Genomic DNA, 21,808 nt, shown 5'->3' with positions numbered 1-21,808 from the left:
TAAAGGTTAAATTAACACAGTGAATATATAGCATGTAGCACTGCACCCAAGGTCTAATAAAACATCAGTAAGTGAGAGGCATCATTATTGTTGTAATGTTCACTACACGTGGCACAAAATAGTCATTCATTCATTATTTGTTGGGCCAACAAATCACAAAATCATATGATAAATCAAATAATGAATTTAAAATAATTTAAAATTCAAAAATAAATCAGCATGCTCAAGAAATTATTTCTATTGATACAATTTGATAATATGTATCAGATCTCTAACAAAAACTATAGATCCTTTAAAGGCCAGCAATTCTACTTCTAGAACTTTATAAACTTAGGAAATAAACCAGACAAGTATATGCAAAGCAAGAAAAACAACCTAAAGAGAACAGGGAACTAGTTAAATAATTAGAGTACATTTGTACACTAAATACATATTAAAAATGATAGCACAGAGATATATTTATTGACATTTAAAGAAATTCTTATATAATGTTAAATATTTTAAAGGCAGGTTACAAAAGGTATGAATTTTACTTAAAATGCATAAATCATTTACTTGTACATAATATAAAATTTTATGTCTCAATATGATATTTAAGTGCAAATATAAATGGATAGATATATACCAAAGTATTAGCAGTATTTATTTCTGGGTAGCAGAATTTCAAGTGATTTTAATTTTTTCTGTTTGCTTGTCTGTATTTTCTAATCTTTCTAAAATTAATCTGCATTACTTGTGAGTTAAATATTAAGCAAGGAAATTTTAGAAACCAAAACACTGAAATCACTGTACTCCAGTAATGATTTACATAAAAAATTTCCTTTGCAGACTTAATTCAGCTATTTCTACATACCTTTGTCTGATGCTGCTCTTTTAGTGTATTCAAGTATGAGATGCTCTGGTTCCCATGGTAATATTTTTCCTTTCTTCTTTCCACGTCTTCTTTTAAAGTGACGGGCCAGAAAAATTACAGATACAACACTCACTGCAGTTACCACAAATAACTTTTTAGCTACTGGCGAAAACTTGATCTGGAAAAGATGCAATTAGATTGAAAAAAAGTCTTATTTGTTTGTTTAAAATCGACATAAGGACTAAAATTATTCTTAAGCTAATCTAGTTCTAAATACTACCAAGATATTATTTTACTCTTTCAATGACAACTAGCCCAATTTGAATTTTAAAGACAAACCCCAAAAATGTAGTAATTTATTATCCACTGCTCTGCATTTCTCAGATAAATAATAATGCCCCAGAAGTTACCAGGAGCACAAAATAATTCAATCCCATTAATATCTGTTGAACAACTAATGATTAATTCATGCAACTCAATCTTCTATCTGAATCACAGCAAGATTTTTAATTGCAGTAATGATTAAATCAGACTTTTTAAATGAACCAATTTTTTAAAACTATCTGGAAATGTGGGTAAACATAAATTAACTCAATTTATAAATATCATTTAAATAAGCCCTTTTATTCATGAATTAATCAACAAATATTTACTTAGCATCTTACAATATTCCAGGACTGTGCTATGAAAATGAAAATTAAAATCTTAGTATAATTCTATTCAATAAGCATATATCAAATGTCTTTCATTTATCAAGAAGCACCAGGTATACAGAAGATACAGATCTTGCTTCCCTCAAGACTGTACTAATAGTAGAGACAAATATACAAATAATGTATTACAAATAATTACAGTATAGTGTGATAAATGCAGTAATGTAAGTATGTACTAAGTACTAACATAAGAGCAAGAGGTAATTAACTTTGTCTTGAGGGACAAACACTATTAATCACCTAAAATGCAAAAGAACTTTAAAATAAAGCTATAGGCTTGGGGATGCAGAAAGCTAGAAAGACTGTCACTTCCAACCTTCCAAAAACAAAAAAGCCAAATGACAAATTCTCAATTTTTTTGAACCCATCAGAATGCAGAAGTTGGAGGGTAATCAACTGGCCCCAAAACTAAGAAGACACAGGTTCTCACCTGGAGAGATAAGACATGAACACTGACATGCAGGAAGAAGGCATATCAGGATATCAGTAAGAAGAGTTCAGCTAGCATGGTTGGTAAATTGGTGGAGACTGAGAGAGTACTGGTAAAGGACGGTGAATCACCCTTCCCAGGGGAGCATGTGTGGTTCAAATATAAGGGTAATTCACACTTTTTGGACGATTTTATCTTCATGAATTCCACCAAGTACGCATAGAAAAGACTGCAAGAGTCCTAAGAAAGTCTTCCTAATGGTGAACTGTGAAAGGGAAACAGGAACTTTTGTTGAGGGACATGAACTGCATCAGTACCCTTCTCTTTTGTCCCCCAAAAGGAACAAAAGCCTTAAACTGTGGGATCCAGTTTTAACTTTAGAGGGAAATTTATACCATTAAATGTTTATATTAAGAAAAAAAGGGGGCTTCCCTGGTGGCGCAGTGGTTGAGAGTCCGCCTGCTGATGCAGCGGACACCGGTTTGTGCCCCGGTCCGGGAAGATCCCACGTCACAGAGCGGCTGGGCCTGTGAGCCATGGCCGCTGAGCCTGTGCGTCCGGAGCCTGTGCTCCGCAACGGGAGAGGCCACAACAGTGAGAGGCCCGTGTACCGCAAAAAAAAAAAAGAAAAAAAAAGAGAAAAATCTGAGCTTTGACCTTAGGAAAAAAAGACCAAATCCAATCTAAAGCAAGCAGAAAATTAGGAAGTAATACAGACTACACAGAAATCAATGAAATGGAAAACAAACTCAATAAAATCAAGAGTTGTTTGGGTTTTTTAATTTTTAATTTTTTATTGTTTTGGCTGCGCTGCGCAGCTTGCAGGATCTTAGTTCCCTGACCAGGGGTCAAACCCAGGCCCTGGACAGTGGAAGTTCAGAGTCCCAACCACGGGACCACCAGGGAATTCCTGGTTTTGTTTTGTTTTGTTTTGTTTAATTTATTTTATTTATTTATTCTTGGCTGTGTTGGGTCTTCGTTGCTGTGCATGGGCTCTCTAGTTGCGGTGAGCAGGGGCTACTCTGCCTCGCGGTGCGCGAACTTCTCATTGCAATGGCTTCTCTTGTTGTGGAGCATGGGCTCTAGGCACACGGGCTTCAGCAGTTGTGGCATGTGGACTCAATAGTTGTGGCTCACGGGCTCTAGAGCGCAGGCTCAGTAGTTGTGGCGCAAGGGCTTAGTTGCTCCGCGGCATGTGGGATCTTCCCAGACCAGGGCTTGAACCCATGTCCCCTGCATTGGCAGGCGGATTCTTAACCACTGTGCCAACAGGGAAGCCCTTAGGTTTTTTTTTAAATAAATAAAACTGATAAACCTCTAGTCAGTCTGATCAAAAAGAAAGGGAGAAAGAAAAGATACATATTACCAAAATCAGAAATGAAAGAAGGGCCATCACTACAAACCTCACAGATATGAAAAGGATAAAAAAATAATGATTACTATGAACAACTCTATGCCCATAAATTCAACAACTTAGATAAAACGGGCTAATTCCTTAAAAGAGAGAACCCATCAAATTTACTCAGGAAGGCGCTTCCCTGGTGGCACAGTGGTAGGAATCCGCCTGCCAATGCAGGCGACAAGGGTTCAATCCCTGGTCCGGGAAGATCCCACATGCCGCGGAGCAACTAAGCCCATGCCACAACTACTGAGCCTGTGCTCTAGAGCCCGTAAGCCACAACTACTGAGCCAGTGTGCCACAACTACTGAAGCCCATGCGCCTAGAGCCTGTGCTCTGCAACAAGGGAAGCCACCGCAATGAGAAGCCCGTGCACCGCAACAAAGAGTAGCCCCCAATCACCACAACTAGAGAAAGCCCGCGCGCAGCAACGAAGACCCAATGCAGCCAAAAATAAATAAATTTGGAAAAAAAAATTTACTCAAGAAGAAATAGATAGCACAAATATTTAAATACCTACTAAAGAAACTGAATATGTAGTTAAAATCTTCTAACAAAGCAAATTATAAGCCAAATTCTACCAGATATTCAAGGAAGAAATATCAAATCCTACAAAGAGGGAACACTTCCCAATTTTTTACAAACCCAGCATTACTATTAACATCAAAACCAAAGACATTACAAAAACAAAAACAAACCTACAGACCAACATTGATAGATGCAGAAATCCTTCATAAAATATTAACAAATCAAATCCAGCAATATACAAAAGGAATAATATATATGACCAAATGGTGTATATCCTAGGAATTCAAATCTGGTTCAACATTCAAAAACTAATCAATATACTTCAACATAATAACAAACTAAGGAAGAAAAGCCATAATATAATCTCAATATATTAAAAAAGAAGTATTAATATGAACTCATGTTTTGCTTTTTCTTTTTAATATATACAGATAGACAAAATCAGAAATACAGTTGTGTATAAATACACTGATCAGTATGCATTCACACATATCCTAGTTCTGTCTCCTAAGAGGGCCTAGAAATAGCAACATCCCAGTAGCAATGCACACACCTTGCATCCAGATCTTAGTTTCTAATTACCAGAGACTAAAGAGAACTAAATATGGAGACTAAAGAGAGCCAAAGCTCCCCGGAAAAGTGGGTAATTCCAGGACTGAGGCAGAGAAAATACAAAATGAACATGGAGAGGAGAAAAAAAAAAGAGGGCATGTCAGGCATGTCAAAAGACACAGGAGCCAACCTGAAAGAGCTTCCAAAGCCAAATATGGAACAGTTTGAACAATAAAATAAATAATAGTATTAGATTATAAACCAAAGAACAAAATAAATACCCAAAATGATATAAATCAATAATTGAATAAATTAAAAAAAGGGGAAGAAGGGACAACTCTCCCTTACAGAATAATTTTAAATAATGAGTGTAGAAGGAATGAAGGAAATAGAAAATCACCAATAAACGCTATGGTAATAACTGCTTAAGGCAAGATTCACTACTAAGTGCTAAAATTAGGGGACAGGGACTTCCCTGGTGGCACAGTATCTAAGAATCTGCCTGCCAATGCAGGGGACATGGGTTCAATCCCCGGTCCAGGAAGATCCCTGGACATGCCACAGAGCAACTAAGCCCATGCACCAAAACCACTGAGCCTGCATGCAACAAGTACTGAGGTGTGCGTGCCACAACTACTGAAGCCCACGGGCCTAGAGCCCGAGCTCTGAAACGAGAAGTCACTGCAATGAGAAGCCTGTGCACCACAAAGAAGAGTAGCCCCTGCTCGCCGCAACTAGAGAAAACCTGCACACAGCCAACAAAGACCCAACGCAGCCAGAAATAAATAAATAAATAAATAAATAAATAAAATTTATTAAAAAATAAAATAAAATAAAATTAGGGGACAAAGGTTTAAGGAGAAACAATATATTTGCATAGTCTCAAAGCACCTACCTCCAAATTTATTTACAAAGAGAAAAAACAGCGGAAAAACTTAAATCAAGTGATCAAGGTTAACATCACCTGTAAAAGACATATACACATCATCAAGTATCCCGATATAATGCACTGTGGTTTCGTGTCAAAAATGAATAATCTCAATGCAATCCTGAGAAAACATCAGACAAATTCAATTGAAGAACAGTCTATAAAATACCTAATTTGTACTCTTCAAAAGTGTCAAGCATTAAAGGCAAGGAAAGATTGAAGGAACTGTCACAGATTAAAGAAGACTAAGGAGACTTAACAACTAAAAGCAATGTGGAAAAAGAAATGAAATTTAAGTAATTACATTTAAAAAAAAATTGGGTTGGCCAAAAAGTTCGTTCGGTTTCCCCATACGATTGCTCTAGTAGCACCTATCTCTTTAACTTCATGAGAAACAATTTTGTTAGACTGAATTGTGACAGCTGCCAATCAACGTTATACCACACAGGAAATAGCCGACATACTCAAAATATCCAAATCAAGTGCTGAAAATCATTTGCACCAGCTTGGTTATGTTAATCACTTTGATGTTTGGGTTCCACGTAAGTTAAGCAGAAAAAAACCTTCTCGACTGTATTTCCGCAGGCGAATCGCTACTTAAACATAACAAAAACGTTCCGTTTTTAAAACAAATTGTGATGGGTGATGAAAAGTGGATACTGTACAATAATGTGGAACAGAAGAGATCATGGGACAAGTGAAATGAAACACCACCAAACACACCAAAGGCTCTTCTTGATCCAAAGAAGGTGATGCTGCGTATATGGTGGGATTGGAAGGGGGTTCTCTATTATGAGCTCCTTCCAGAAAACCAAACGATTAATTCCAACAAGTACTGCTCCCAGTTAGACCAACTGAAAGCAGCACTCAACGAAAAGCATCCAGAATTAGTCAACAGAAAACACAAAATCTTCCATCAGGATAACGCAAGACCGCATGTTTCTTTCATGACGAAGCAAAAGCCGTTACAGCTTGGCGGGAAGTTCTGATTCATCTACCGTATTCTCCAGACATTACACCTTCGGATTTCCATTTATTTTGGTCTTTACAAAATTCTCTAATGAAAAAATTTCACTTCCCTGGAAGACTGTAAAAGGCACCTAGAACGGTTCTTTGCTCAATAAGATAAAAAGTTTTGGCAAGATGGAATCATGAAGTTGCCTGAAAAATGGCAGAAGGTAGTGGAACAAAACGGTGAATATGTTGTTCAATAAAGTTCGTGGTGAAAATGAAAAATGTGTCTTTTATTTTTACTCAAAAACCAAAGGAACTTTTTGGCCAACACAATAAATAAAGTCTACAGTTTTTAGTTAAGAATATTATGCCAATGTTAATTTCTTAGTTTTAGTGATTATACTAGAGTTATGATAGATGTATACATTAAGGAAAATTGGGTGAAGAGTATATGGAAATTCTCTGTACAATCTTTACAACTTTGATAAGTAAAATTCTTTCCAAAAAAAGAGAGATAAAGCTCTGACAGACCTTGTTAAGAGGATGAAAAAACAGGCTACAGACTGGGAGAAAATACTGTTATTTGTAAGCCACCTATCTGACAAAGGACTTGTTTACAGAATTCATGAAGAACTCTTGAAATTCAACAGTAAGAAAACAATCCAATTAGAAAACAGGCGAAGGACATGAAGAGACATTTCATTTCACAGAAGATGATACATGGATGGCATAGACACACACACACACACACACACACACACACAAAAAGATATTCAACGTCATCAATCAATAGAGAAATGTTAATTAAATCTACTGTGACATATGACACACCTATTAGAACAGCTAAAAAAAAATTTTTTAGTGACAATATCAAATGCTGGTGAGGATATGAATACTACTTCTCATATATAGTTGTTGGAAATTTAAAATGGGACAACCATTCTGGAAAATAATTTGGCAATTTCTTTAAAAACTAAACATCCACTTACCATATGACCCAGTAATCACATTCCTGAGCATATATCCCAGAAAAATAAAAACTTGTGCCCACACCAAACCTGTACACAAATGTTCATAGCAGCTTTATTTATAATAATCAAAACTGGAAACAGCCAAAATGTCCCTCAATAAATGAATGTTAACAAACTGGTAAATCCATATACAGACTACGGAATACCACAATAAAAAGGAACAAATAATTGAACCTCTCTGTACTATTTTTTCAACCTCCTGTGAATCTATAAGTACTTAAAGTTTTTAGAAAATAAAGCTGTATCAACACAGCTGCTAATCCCAGTTAATTCAAACCAATGAAAATTTGGAAGAATTTTATGATTGGGTTGTTTTCCTTCGCACAACTATTCAATTAAACTGAACTGGGAATCCCCTGGCAGTCCAGTGGTTAAGACTCCGTGATTTCGCTGCCGAGGGCCTTGGTTTGATCCCTGGTTGGGGAACTAAGATCCCACAAGCCATGCGGTGCAGCCAAAAATTAATAAATAAATAAAAATCTTTAAAGAACTGAATTGACCCATGGTACACAGTCTCTTGTCTTTAAATATCATTTTACACTAAAGGGTTTCTTGGAGAAGTGGCTGATTCCAGGTATGGGGCATGAAAAGTATGAGAGGAGCCTGTAACATCTTCTCATACCAGATAGCAAGGAGGCTGTCAACAGAGTTGTATCTAAAGCACAAACAGGCCAACTTGAATAGGCTCTCACTGGCCAAAATGAGTTCATTTGAGCATAAATAAGGATAAATAAAGTCACGGTTTAATATATCATATATAATTAAATCTGTGAGATCAAAATGATCTTTTTTTAAACCCTCCTTGATCAGCTCTGACGAATACTAAAGAACCATCTCATTATTTTACAATCTGGTCAATAAAAAGGAAAGAAGCAATTATTCTGCCATTTCTATGCAAACTGCACCAAGGTACCCAAGTAGTGACAGAAAGTTTCTCTTCATTGATATATTTTATCTAATAAATTAAGAAGGAAATATAGAATGATGTCACCATTTTACGACCTCTTGAATTAGCAGATCCAATAATAATTATCAAAGACCGCCAACGTCACAGAGTCAACCAGATATTATGTATTTCCTATAACTTAGCTTTAGCAACAAACAAACTGAATTTAATTGATACTCCAATCTAACTCAATTCATAGAAAAATACAGTGGAGAGAATATAATCAGGATTATCCTGTCACACTAAAGAACACGGTTTCTTCCACAGAGAAAATAAAAGCAAAGCAAAAACAAACAAACAAACAAAAAACGGTATGGGCAAACTACAGATTAAAAGAGATCTAAGAGTTGACAGATACCTAAGAGATTTAAAAGATACCTCAATTCCATCAAACAAAACAAAAACAAACAAAAAATACTCATAAGACAACAGGAGAAATTAAACACTGACTGGATACTGATAGTATTAAGGAATTACTATTGTATGGAAGGATGTAATGTTATTGGGGTGATTCTACTTTAAGAGGTGAGATATAAAATGAAACAGTTACAGATGAAATAATATGATGTATTGATTTGCCTCAAAAGAATCCAGTGAGGGGGCTTCCCTGGTGGCACAGTGGCTGAGAGTCTGCCTGCCAATGCAGGGGACACGGGTTCGTGCCCTGGTCCAGGAAGATCCCATATGCCACGGAGCGGCTGGGCCCGTAAGCCATGGCCACTGAGCCTGCGCGTCCAGAGCCTGTGCTCCGCAACGGGAGAGGCCACAACAGTGAGAGGCCCGTGTAAACGCAAAAAAAAAAAAAAAAAAAAGAATCCAGTAAGGATGGAGGAGGAAATGGATATGAAAACAGAGGAAACAAGATAGGCTATGCAAACTCTACTCAATACTCTGTAATGACTTGTATGGAAAAGAATCTAAAGAAGAGTGGATATATGTATAGGTATAACTGATTCACTTTGCTGTATACCTGAAACTAATGCAATATTGTAAATCAACTATACTCCAATAAAAATTTTAAAAAAGAAAAAAAGAAAAATAAGATTGCCCATGCATTGCTATCTGTTGAGGCTGAGTGTCAGGTATATGGGGGTTCATTAAACTATTCGATTTTGTATATGCTTAAAATTTTCTATAATAAAACTGTGTAAAAATAAAAATTGAATTAACATAAACTTTAAACTATAATGTAATAATAGAATAAAAACAATTATTCATTACCATTTAAAACCACATGATCATCTGTGTAGAAAAACCCTATGAAACATACAAAAAGCTACCAGAACTAATAACTGAGTTTAATAAAGCTATAAAATATAATATCAATATACAAAAGTCTATTTTCATATACTAGTAATAAATAACTGGAAATTGAAATTTCAAAAATACCATTTACAGTAGCATCATACAATATGAAATACTTAAGGATAAATCCGACAAAAGATGTGAAAGACATGTATCCTGAAAACTAGCAAACACTGCTGAGGTTCAAGAAAGAAAACCTAAATATTTGGAAAGACGTAACACATTTATAGGTTGAAAGACTCAAAGATGTCAACTGTCCCCAAATTGATCTATAGATTCAATAAAATCCCAATGACAATCCTAGCAAGATTTTTTTTTTTTGATAAAAACTGATACTTGATTTCTAAATTTCATATACAGGGAATTCCCTGGTTGTCCAATGGTTAGGACTCCATGCTTTCACTGCTGAGGGCGCGGGTATAATCCCTGGTCAGGGAACTAAGATCCTACAAGACACAAGTGCAGCCAAAAAAATAAAATTCATATGGAAATGAAAAGGATCAAGAATAGTCCAAACAATTTTGAAAAAGAAAAACAAAGTTGGAAGACTAACCTTACTTGATTTTGAGACTTACTATAAAGCTACAGTAAACAAAACACTGTTGTGTTGACACAAAGAGACAAACAGATCAATGCAACAAGAGAGAGAGTACAGAAATAGACCCATACATATACAGATGACTGATTTTTGGCAAAGGTACAAAAAGGCAGTCCAGTGAAAAAAGAGTAGTCTTTTCAACAACTAGTGCCAGGGTGGGAGGGAGGCTCAAGAGGGAGGGGATGTGGGGATTACGTATACGTATAGCTGATTCACTTTGTTATACAGCAGAAACTAACACAACAATGTAAAGCAATTATACTCAAATAAAGATATATAAAAAAAAACTAGTGCTGGAAAAAACTGAGCATCCATATGCAATAAAATGGAATTCCAATCTATGTTTCACACCATACACAACAAATAACTAATGGATCACAGACTTAAACACAAAACCTAAAACTGTAAAGGTTCCAGAAAAAGTATAGGAGAAAATCTTTGTGATCTTTGATTAGACAAATATTTCTTTGAGATGACACCAAAATCCTGACCCAGTTTTTTTAAAAAGTTGAAAAACTGGACTTCAGAATTTAAAACTTCTACTCTTTAAAAGGCACTGTTATTTGTTGGAAGATTTTAAATCACAGTCTCAATTTCAGTGCTTGTGATTGGTCTATTCATATTTTCTATTTCTTCCTGGTTCAGTCTTGGCAGGTTGTGCATTTCTAAGAATTTGTCCATTTCTCCCAGGTGGTCCATTTTATTGGCATAGAGTTGCTTGTAGTAATCTCTCATAATTTTTTGTATTTCTGCAGTGTCAGTTGTTACTTCTTTTTCATTTCTAATTCTATTGATTAGAGTCTTCTCCCTTTTTTTCTTGATGAGTCTGGTTAATAGTTTATCAATTTTGCTTATCTTCTCAAAGAACCAGCTTTTAGTTTTATTGATCTTTGCTATCGTTTCCTTCATTTCTTTTTTATTTATTTCTGATCTGATTTTTATGATTTCTTTCCTTCTGCTAACTTTGGGGTTTTTTGTTCTTCCTTCTCTAATTGCTTTAGGTGCAAGGTTAGGTTGTTTATTTGAGATGTTTCCTGTTTCTTAAGGTAGGATTTTATTGCTATAAACTTCCCTCTTAGAACTGCTTTTCCTGCATCCCGTAAGTTTTGGGTCGTCGTGTCTCCATTGTCATTTGTTTCTAGGTACTTTTTGATTTCCTCTTTGATTTCTTCAGTGATTACTTCGTTATTAAGTAGTGTATTGTTTAGCCTCCAGGTGTTTGTATTTTTTACAGATCTTTTCCTGTAATTGATATCTAGTCTCATAGCATTGTGGTTGGAAAAGATACTTGATACAATTTCAATTTTCTTAAATTTACCAAGGCTTGGCTTCACAGGCGAATTCTATCAAACATTTAGAGAAGAGCTAACACCTATCCTTCTCAAACTCTTCCAAAATATAGCAGAGGGAGGAACATTCTCAAACTCATTCTACGAGGCCACCAAAACCAGACAAAGATGTCACAAAGAAAGAAAACTACAGGCCAATATCACTGATGAACATAGATACAAAAATCCTCAACAAAATAGCAGTAAACAGAATCCAACAGCACATTAAAAGGATCATACACCATGATCAAGTGGGTTTATTCCAGGAATGCAAGGATTCTTCGATATACGCAAATCAATCAACGTGATGCACCATATTAACAAACTGAAGGAGAAAAACCATATGATCATCTCAATGGATGCAGCGAAAGCTTTGGACAAAATTCAACACCCATTTATGATAGAAACCCTGCAGAAAGTAGGCATAGAGGGAACATTCCTCAACATAATAAAGGTTATATATGACAAACCCACAGCCAACATCGTCCTCAATGGTGAAAAACTGAAACCATTTCCACTAAGATCAGGAACAAGTCAAGGTTGCCCACTCTCACCACTCTTATTCAACATAGTTTTGGAAGTTTTAGCCACAGCAATCAGAGAAGAAAAGGAAATAAAAGGAATCTAAATTGGAAAAGAAGAGTAAAGCTGTCACTGTTTGCAGATGACATGATACTATATACATAGAGAATCCCAAAGATGCTACCAGAAAACTACTAGAGATAATCAATGAATTTGGTGAAGTAGCAGGATACTAAATTAATGCACAGAAATCTCTGGCATTCCTATACACTAATGATGAAAAATCTGAAAATGAAATTAAGAAAACACTCCCATTTACCACTGCAACAAAAAGAATAAAATATCTAGGAATAAACCTACCTAAGGAGACAAAAGACCTGTATGCAGAAAATTATAAGACACTGATGAAAGAAATTAAAGATGATACAAATAGATGGAGAGATATACCATGTTCTTGGATTGGAAGAATCAACATTGTGAAAATGACTCTACTACCCAAAGCAATCTACAGATTCAATGCAATCCCTATCAAACTACCACTGGCATTTTTCACAGAACTAGAACAAAAAATTTCACAATTTGTATGGAAACACAAAAGACTCCGAATAGCCAAAGCAATCTTGAGAAAGAATAACAGAGCTGGAGGAATCAGGCTCCCTGACTTCAGACTATACTACAAAGCTACAGTAATCAAGACAGTATGGTACTGGCACAAAAACAGAAAGATAGATCAATGGAACAGGATAGAAAGACCAGCGATAAACCCACGCACATATGGTCACCTTATCTTTGATAAAGGAGGCAAGAATATACTGTGGAGAAAAGACAGCCTCTTCAATAAGTGGTGCTGGGTAAACTGGACAGCTACATGTAAAAGTATGAGATTAGAACACTCTCTAACACCATACACAAAAATAAGCTCAAAATGGATTAAAGATCTAAATATAAGGCCAGACACTATCAAACTCTTAGAGGAAAACACAGGCAGAACACTCTATGACATAAATCACAGCAAGATCCTTTTTGACCCACCTTCTAGAGAAATGGAAATAAAAACAAAAATAAACAAATGGGACCTAATGAAAGTTCAAAGCTTTTGCACAGCAAAGGAAACCATAAACAAGACCAAAAGACAACGCTCAGAATGGGAGAAAATATTTGCAAATGAAGCAACTGACAAAGGATTAATCTCCAAAATTTACAAGCAGCTCATGCAGCTCAATATTAAAAAAACAAACAACCCAATCCAAAAATGGGCAGAAGACCTAAATAGACATTTCTCCAAAGAAGATATACAGATTGCCGACAAACACATGAAAGAATGCTCAACATGATTAATCATTACAGAAATGCAAATCAAAACTACAGTGAGATATCATCTCACACCAGTCAGAATGGCCATCATCAAAAAATGTAAAAACAATAAATGCTGGAGAGGGTGTGGAGAAAAGGGAACCCTTTTACACTGTTGGTGGGAATGTAAGTTGATACAGCCACTATGGAAAACAGTATGGAGGTTCCTTAAAAAACTACAAATAGAACTACCATATGACCCAGCAATCCCACTACTGGTCATATACCCTGAGAAAACCATAATTCAAAAAGAGTCATGTACCAAATTGTTCATTGCAGCTCTATTTACAATAGCCAGGACATGGAAGCAACCTAAGTGTCCATTATCAGATGAATGGATAAAGAAGATGTGGCACATATATACAATGGAATATTACTCAGCCATAAAAAGAAACGAAATTGAGTTATTTGTAGTGAGGTGGATGGACCTAGAGTCTAAGTGGATGTCATACAGAGTGAAGTAAGTCAGAAAGAGAAAAACAAATACCATATGCTAACACATATATATGGAATCTAAGGAAAAAAAAATAAGGTCATGAAGAACCTAGGGGTAAGACGGGAATAAAGACACAGACCTACTAGAGAATGGACTTGAGGATATGGGGAGGGGGAAGGTAAGCTGTGACAAAGTGAGAGTGGCATGGACATATATACACTACCAAATGTAAAATAGACAGCTAGCAGGAAGCAGCCGCAATGCACAGGGAGATCAGCTCGGTGCTTTGTGACCACCTAGAGAGGTGGCATAGGGAGGGTGGGAGGCAGGGAGACGCAAGAGGGAAGAGATATGGGAACATATGTATATGTATAACTGACTCAGTTTGTTAAAAAGCAGAAACTAACACACCATTGTAAAGCAATTATACTCCAATAGATGTTAAAAAAAAGAAACAGAAAAAAATAATAATAAAAATAAAAAATAAAAGGCACCGTTAAAAGAATGAAAAGACAATCCACAAATTAGGAGAAAATAGCTGCCAATCATGTATCTAACAAAGGAACTGCATCTAGGGTATATAAAGAATTCTCCAAACATAATAAGAAAACAAAAAACCCAATTTAAAAATGGGCAAAATATGGAGATATATGTATATGTATAACTGACTCAGTTTGTTAAAAAGCAGAAACTAACACACCATTGTAAAGCAATTATACTCCAATAAAGATGTTAAAAATAAATAAATAAATGTAAAAACATGGGCAAAAGCTTTGAACAGACACATCAACAAAGAAAATAAACAGATAGCAAATAAGCACATGAAAGTACATTCAACACTACTCGTCATTAGGGAAATGCAAATTAAAACCACAATGAGATTCCACCACACACCTATTTTAGAATGGCAAAAATTAAAAAAACTGGCCATACCAATGGTATAACCACTTTGGAAGAAGTCTCGAATTTCCTTAAAAAATTAAACATATACCTACTTTTGATTCTGTCATTCCTCTCCTAAGTATTTACCCAAGGAAGTGAAACCATATGTTCATACAAAGACTAGTACAGAAATTTCTTAGCAGCTTTATTTATAATTTAAAAAAAAAAAAGACAAAACAGGGCACCCAAAAGTCCACCGCAGGTGAATAGCTGAACAAACTGTGGTATATCCATACAATGGAATACTGTTCAGTAATAAAAAAAGAACTGACTACTGATACATGCAACAACATGCATATATTTCAAAATAATTAGGTTGAGTGAAAAAAAGCCAGACAAAAGGAAGTACATACTGTATGATTCCATTTATACAAAATTCTAGAAAATGCAAACTAATCTATAGTGACAAAAAGCAGATCAGTGCTTGCCTGGGTAAAAGGGGCGGAGGGGAGCTGGACAGGAAGATGCAAAGGCAGAGATTACAAAAGGGAATGATAGACTTTTAGAGATCATAGCTATGTTTATTACCCTGACTGTGGCAAGGATTTCACAGGCATATACACATATATGTTAAAACTTAAATTGCATTCTTTAAACACGTAGAGTTTAATGTGTGTCAATTTTACCTCAATAAAGCTGTTTTTTAAAAATAACATCTTCGGGACTTCCCTGGTGGTGCAGTGCTTAAGAACCCGCCTGCCAACGCAGGCGACACGGGTTCAAGCCCTGGTCTGGGAAGATCCCACATGCCATGGAGCGACTAAGCCCGTTCACCACAACTACTGAGCCTGCGCTCTAAAACCCACAAGCCACAACTATTGAAGCCCGCGTGCCACAACTACTGAAGACCATGCATCTAGAGCCCGTGCTCCACAACAAGAGGAGCCACTGCAATGAGAAGCTCGCATGCCACAACGAAGAGTAGCCCTTGCTCGCCACAACTAGAGAAAGCCCGCGCACAGCAACAAAGACCCAATACAGCCAAAAATAAATAAAAAATAGATAAATTTTTAAAGCTAAATGAATTAAAAAAAATAACATCTTGGTTCTACACATAAATCCAAAATAATTGCTCATTTTCTGGTATACCAGAAATGATTTACTTCCACTTGTCATTAGTATTTGGCCTCAGCGACTGTGATCTAACAAAAACTTAAAACTATTCTTACTCTACTTTTCTTCCAAATCCATTTAAATTCTTCCAAAACTATCATGGAAAATTGGAACATTCCAGTGTTGCCTCAGATTTTTTCCCTTCACAAACTAAGAATTATTCTCTTCAGTAATGCCTCCATACAGGAATTGCCAAATATTTATTTCTTTCCATTTCTATGTTTTTCCCTCTGGAACCATAGCTCCAGTGTTCACTGCAACCAAATGAGATTCAGGGAAAACAAAACAGTTCCTGGAATTTGGATGTTAAACAACCAATAATAAATTCTAAAAAATAGCACTATTATTAAGAACACCTTACTTTTCATTATATTTTATGAACTGCCTTGACCTCATTACCCCCCCAAAAATGTTTCTTAGATCAAATATAAAAATTAGTATTTACTGGGTTTCCCTGGTGGCGCAGTGGCTGAGAGTCCACCTGCCGATGCAGGGGACAGAGGTTCATGCCCCGGCCCGGGAAGATCCCACATGCCGCAGAGCGGCTGGGCCCGTGAGCCATGGCCGCTGAGCCTGCGTGTCCGGAGCCTGTGCTCCGCAACGGGAGAGGCCACAACAGTGAGAGGTCCGCATACCGCAAAAAAAAAAAAAAAAAAATTAGTACTTACTGAACAAGCAAATGTAAGATAACAAAATTAAGACCTCAACTAAAGAAAATAATCTATTGGGAGTTCCCTGGTGGACTAGTGGTTAGGATGCGGCACTTTCACTGCTGTGGCCTAGTTTCAATCCCTCCTCAGGGAACTGAGATCCCATAAGCCATGTGGTGCAGCCAAAAAAAAAGAGAAAGAAAAGGAAAGAAAGAAAATAATCTATTAACACAGGCCCAGCCATAACTAAGTGATCACGTGTTCTTAAATTGTCAGTTCTGCTATATCTTAGGGCACTGAAGTTAGAGAACTATTAGGAGACATAAATACAAAATTAAAACTACTGTCAGAAATATAACATGCTTTTATTAATATGAATTCAAATACAATATAAATCAATTCACTTTTATTAAGATCCAAGTTCTGTGTGTATGTTAAATATTATTTTTGCATAAAAGACCCATTACAACTTACAGTCATAATCTCATGAAAAAAGAAACGTTTCCATGACAAAAATAAGGTAAATTTCCCAGGAAAAGATTTTTATCACAAGTAATCTAGATGACACAAGGTTTGAAAGTCTCTATTACTCCTGCCTATCACTTCTCATTTTGTTACTTCTTTCTTCCCCAGAGGAAAGTCAATTACTTCCTATTATCATTGCCTGGAACACTGAAAATACAGCATCTCTGGATCCCAAACTCTGAGGGGCTTTTTGAGGTGATACAGTTCCTTACCTCCAGACAAAATGGAAACCAGACACGTGTCCTATTCATTCAACATGAACTGAGTACCAACTTATGGGCCAAACACTGAGAATACAAAGAAAGGAATAAGACACTGTTCCTGGTGCTCAGATTTCACAGTCCTCCCCACTCCATAACCCGATGCCATTGTTTAACATTCCTGTCAAGTTTCCCCCATCATCTAATGTTCTCTGGAGACAGAGAATAGCTATTTAGTCACACACAAGTCTCCTGCTCCAATAACCTATTTCCCTTTATTCAGCATGAAGTTCTAACTAGAACTAAGTTGATCTATTCCTCTAACACAGTACTTAACACACCTTTTTTTTTTTTTTCTGGCAGGGGGACTCTTAAGAGCGTTACTGAAGTTCTAAGCTCAATAATGCCAGGGATTATATCTAGATCTTGTTCACCACTTTATATCAACTGAAACAGAGTAGATACTCAATAAACATAGTTTGAATGAATCTCTCTGATAACTTGAACACACCACATGTCATATGCTAACTGTGACCTCTGGACAAATGAGAATAATACCATCTTCCTCACAGTGTTGTTGTGAAAGGAGATAACATACGTAAAGTTATATCTGACACATGATACACATTCCAAAAATGTATGCACTTATTATTTTAATTTAAAAAAATTTTAAACACCTTATTTTGAAATTATTTTATTTTTTAAATCTGCATGTTCTATTTCCATTAGAAAAATATTATCTATATAAAATTTGGTCCAGTTTCTTCTCCTTTACCTCTAACATTCAAACTTAAATAATTTTACTCAAGTAAAAGCAGAATCATGTATCTGACATGAAAACTAAATATTTCACATCATTAAATTAATAGTTTAACTGAATTAGGTGTGCTCTTATTTCTCAGGAATAGTAACTCATCTTTCCTACATGTTATTTCCCTTTACTTTTATTTTTCTGAGTAACTATGTAATGTGTAACATGTAATGAGTAACATATGTAACTATGTAATGTGTCTCTTTTCCCACATCCAGTAATATGAGTGTTATAGAAGTGTAATTTATAACTTCAGTAACTAGATTCATCATTAATCTTTAACTCATGTTCAATTCCCCTTATTATATGGTATTTCCATAATAACTTCAGATATTTCAGTCAACCTTACACTTTCCAACAGAGACTGTAAAAATTAAGACATTAATTTAAAAACATTATTAAAATTCCAGACTAAGTAACACTGGGCCCACTTAGAGTGATGCTGTCACAAGGTCCTTGGACAGCTACTGCTTCAATCTCAACACGGCCTCCTTTGGGCAAAGCAGCAACCTGGTAAGCAGCTCTTGCAGGAAAACGACTCTGGAAATATTGCTTGTAGATGTCATTGACAGTACTGAGTCATTTATGTCAGACAGCAAAACAGGTGTTTTTACCACATTCGTGAAGTCACAGCCTGCTGCTTTCAGAATTTCACCCACATTTGGAAGAGCTTGTTTAGCCTCTTCTGCCACCCCTCCTGGCACAAGCTGTCCACTTGCAGGATCCATGCCTAGCTGTCCTGAAATGTAAATGGTCCTGTCGACTAACACAGCCTGACTGTAGGGACCAATGGCCGCTGGGGCTTTCGCGGTGCTTATCACCTTTCTGATCAAAGACAACATGGTTAATCCTTTACCCTTGCCACCCCTCTGAGACAACTACCCTGTACACTGCTCCTACTCGCATCTCAAGGGTCTCTGAAATAATTTTAAATTTACAGAAAAGTTGCAAAGATAGTAGAGAAAGTTCCCATATCACTCAGTTTTTCTCTGATAGTAACATCTTACATAACCATAGTACTCTTGTCAAAACTGAGAAATTAACATTACAATATTAACTAAACTATAATCTTTATTCCGATTTTACCAGTTTTTCCACTAATGTTCTTTTTCTATTCTAAGGCCAACTCAAGATACCACATTACATTTAGACAGATTTTTATTTTTTAAGTGCTTAGTTAATTCTTAGTCTTTTCCACATAACACTCTGAATTGGGAGAATCAACAAAACGATTTAAAGCTATAGAACTGTCTGAACAAGAACTCTGAGCTTTTCCTTGGTCTTTTCTTGGCCCTTTGATGCTATCCAAACTACAGCCTACTCTCTTAGTACAGGGCCAACAAACTTTTTTGGTAAAGGACAGGTAAATTATTTTAGGCTTGTGGAACATACGGTCTCTATTGTAACCAATGAACACTGCTGTTGTAGCACAAAAACAGTCACAGATAATACATTAACAAATGAGCATGGCTGTGTTCCAATAAAACTTCACTTGTAAAAACAGGCAGCGGCCTGGATTTGGCCCATAGCCTGTAGGTTGCTGACCCACCTTAGTGCATTTCATAACATGGAATGAGTTTTGGATACTCAATACCATGACTGAGAGTAGAGGATGTATCCTTAAGTTTACTTGCAATGATTCTTTATATTATTTAAAAAAAAATATTCCATGGAACAATGTGGACAATAGTCCTGGCCTCAGAAATTATTCTTAGGATTGAAAAGCAGGTTGTATAGTAGAATCAGTGTGGGCAAAACACACAAAAATAACTGGCAAAAATCCCAAAGCTTTGGGGAGTGCAAAACAATACTATCCTTATGGAAGGAAATTTAGCAACATCTATCAAAATTTAAATACATTTACTCTTTGACTCAGAAATCCAAAGTCTAAAAATTTATCCTATACCTGTACCTATGTGAATTGAAGTATATCAAGCTTATTCGTTATAGCATTGTTTGTAATGAACAAGATCAGAAACAAGCCAAATGTCCATATACAGAAACATCATGTAGCTGCAGGAATAAAAACAAAAACAAAAACAAAAAACTACATATATTAATATGGAAAAAACTCCAGGAAATGTTTTAAGTATAAAAAAAGCAAGGGGCCTCCCTGGTGGCGCAAGTGGTTGAGAGTCCGCCTGCCGATGCAGGGGATACGGGTTCGTGCCCCGGTCTGGGAGGATCCCATATGCCGCGGAGCGGCTGGGCCCGTGAGCCATGGCCGCTGAGCCTGCGCATCCGGAGCCTGCGCGTCCGGAGCCTGTGCTCCGCAACGGGGGAGGCCACAACAGTGAGAGGCCCGCATACCGCAAAAAAAATAAAAAATAAAAAAATTTAAAAAAATAAAAAAAATAAAAAAAGCAAGAACATAAGTAGTATCCTACCTTCTATAAGAAAGAGAACATAAGAATATATAATTGCGACTTCCCTGGTGGCGCAGTGGTTAAGAATCCGCCTGCCAACACAGGGGACGTGGGTTCGAGCCCTGGTGCAGGAAGATTCCACATGCTGCGGAGCAACTAAGCCCATGTGCCACAACTACAGAGCCTGCACTCTAGAGCCCATGAGCCACAACTACTGAGCCCGCGCTCCTAGGGCCTGTGCTCTGCAACAAGAGAAGCCACCACAATGAGAAGCCCATGCACAACGAAGAGTAGCCCCTGCTTGCTGCAACTGGAGAATGTCTGCACATAGCAATGAAGACCCAACGCAGCCATAAATAAATAAATATTTTTTAAAAAAACCAACAGAATATAGGACTTCCCTGGTGGTCCAGTGGTTAAGAATCCGCCTTCCAATGCAGGGGACCCGGGTTTGATCCCACATGCCGTGGGGCAACTAAGCCTGTGTGTCAGAACTGCTGAGCCCGCATGCTCTGGAGCCCACATGCCACAACTAGAGAGAAGCCCACACATGACAACTAAGACCCAACACAGCCGAAGAAAAGAAGGAAGGGAGGAAGGGAGGGAGGGAGGGAGGGAGGAAGGAAGGAAGGAAAATATAATTGCTTTTGCTGATATCTGAATAAAGAAACCTTGAAAGATATCCAAGTAATCTAGACGGTTACCTATAGAAGTGGGTAGGCATAGCCCACTCTCACCACTCTTATTCAACATAGTTTTGGAAGTTTTAGCCACAGCAATCAGAGAAGAAAAGGAAATAAAAGGAATCCAAATGGGAAAAGAAGAAGTAAAGCTGTCACTGTTTGCAGATGACATGATACTATACATAGAGAATCCTAAAGATGCTACCAGAAAACTACTAGAGCTAATCAATGAATTTGGTAAAGTTGCAGGATACAAAATTAATGCACAGAAATCTCTGGCATTCCTATATACTAATGATGAAAAATCTGAAAGTGAAATCAAGGAAACACTCCCATTTACCATTGCAACAAAAAGAATAAAATATCTAGGAATAAACCTACCTAAGGAGACAAAAGACCTGTATGCAGAAAATTATAAGACACTGATGAAAGAAATTAAAGATGATACAAATAGATGGAGAGATGTACCATGTTCTTGGATTGGAAGAATCAACATTGTGAAAATGACTCTACTACCCAAAGCAATCTACAGATTCAATGCAATACCTATCAAACTACCAATGGCATTTTTCACAGAACTAGAACAAAAAATTTCACAATTTGTATGGAAACACAAAAGACCCCGAATAGCCAAAGCAATCT

The 21,808-nt window shown here is 36.6% G+C and overlaps 1 protein-coding gene and 1 pseudogene across 7 annotated transcripts in view; both read right to left on the bottom strand.

Annotated features, from left to right (window-relative positions):
• The window catches only part of MIGA1 (mitoguardin 1), a 98,433-nt gene that overhangs the window by 67,890 nt on the left and 8,735 nt on the right, over nt 1–21,808 (bottom strand). For all 7 annotated transcript variants that reach the window (XM_060089983.1, XM_060089985.1, XM_060089987.1 and 4 more), the window contains exon 3: nt 854–1,031. In XM_060089983.1, coding sequence (XP_059945966.1) covers nt 854–1,031 — 178 coding nt within the window. The remainder of the gene's footprint in view (nt 1–853; nt 1,032–21,808) is intronic.
• On the bottom strand, nt 18,491–19,026 carry LOC132480450 (2-iminobutanoate/2-iminopropanoate deaminase-like; annotated as a pseudogene).

This window comes from Mesoplodon densirostris, chromosome 2, assembly GCF_025265405.1.
Source record: "Mesoplodon densirostris isolate mMesDen1 chromosome 2, mMesDen1 primary haplotype, whole genome shotgun sequence".
Taxonomy (NCBI): domain Eukaryota; kingdom Metazoa; phylum Chordata; class Mammalia; order Artiodactyla; family Ziphiidae; genus Mesoplodon; species Mesoplodon densirostris.
The sequence above is the reverse complement of the archived record's forward strand: the minus strand, read 5'-3'. Positions and strand labels throughout refer to the sequence as shown.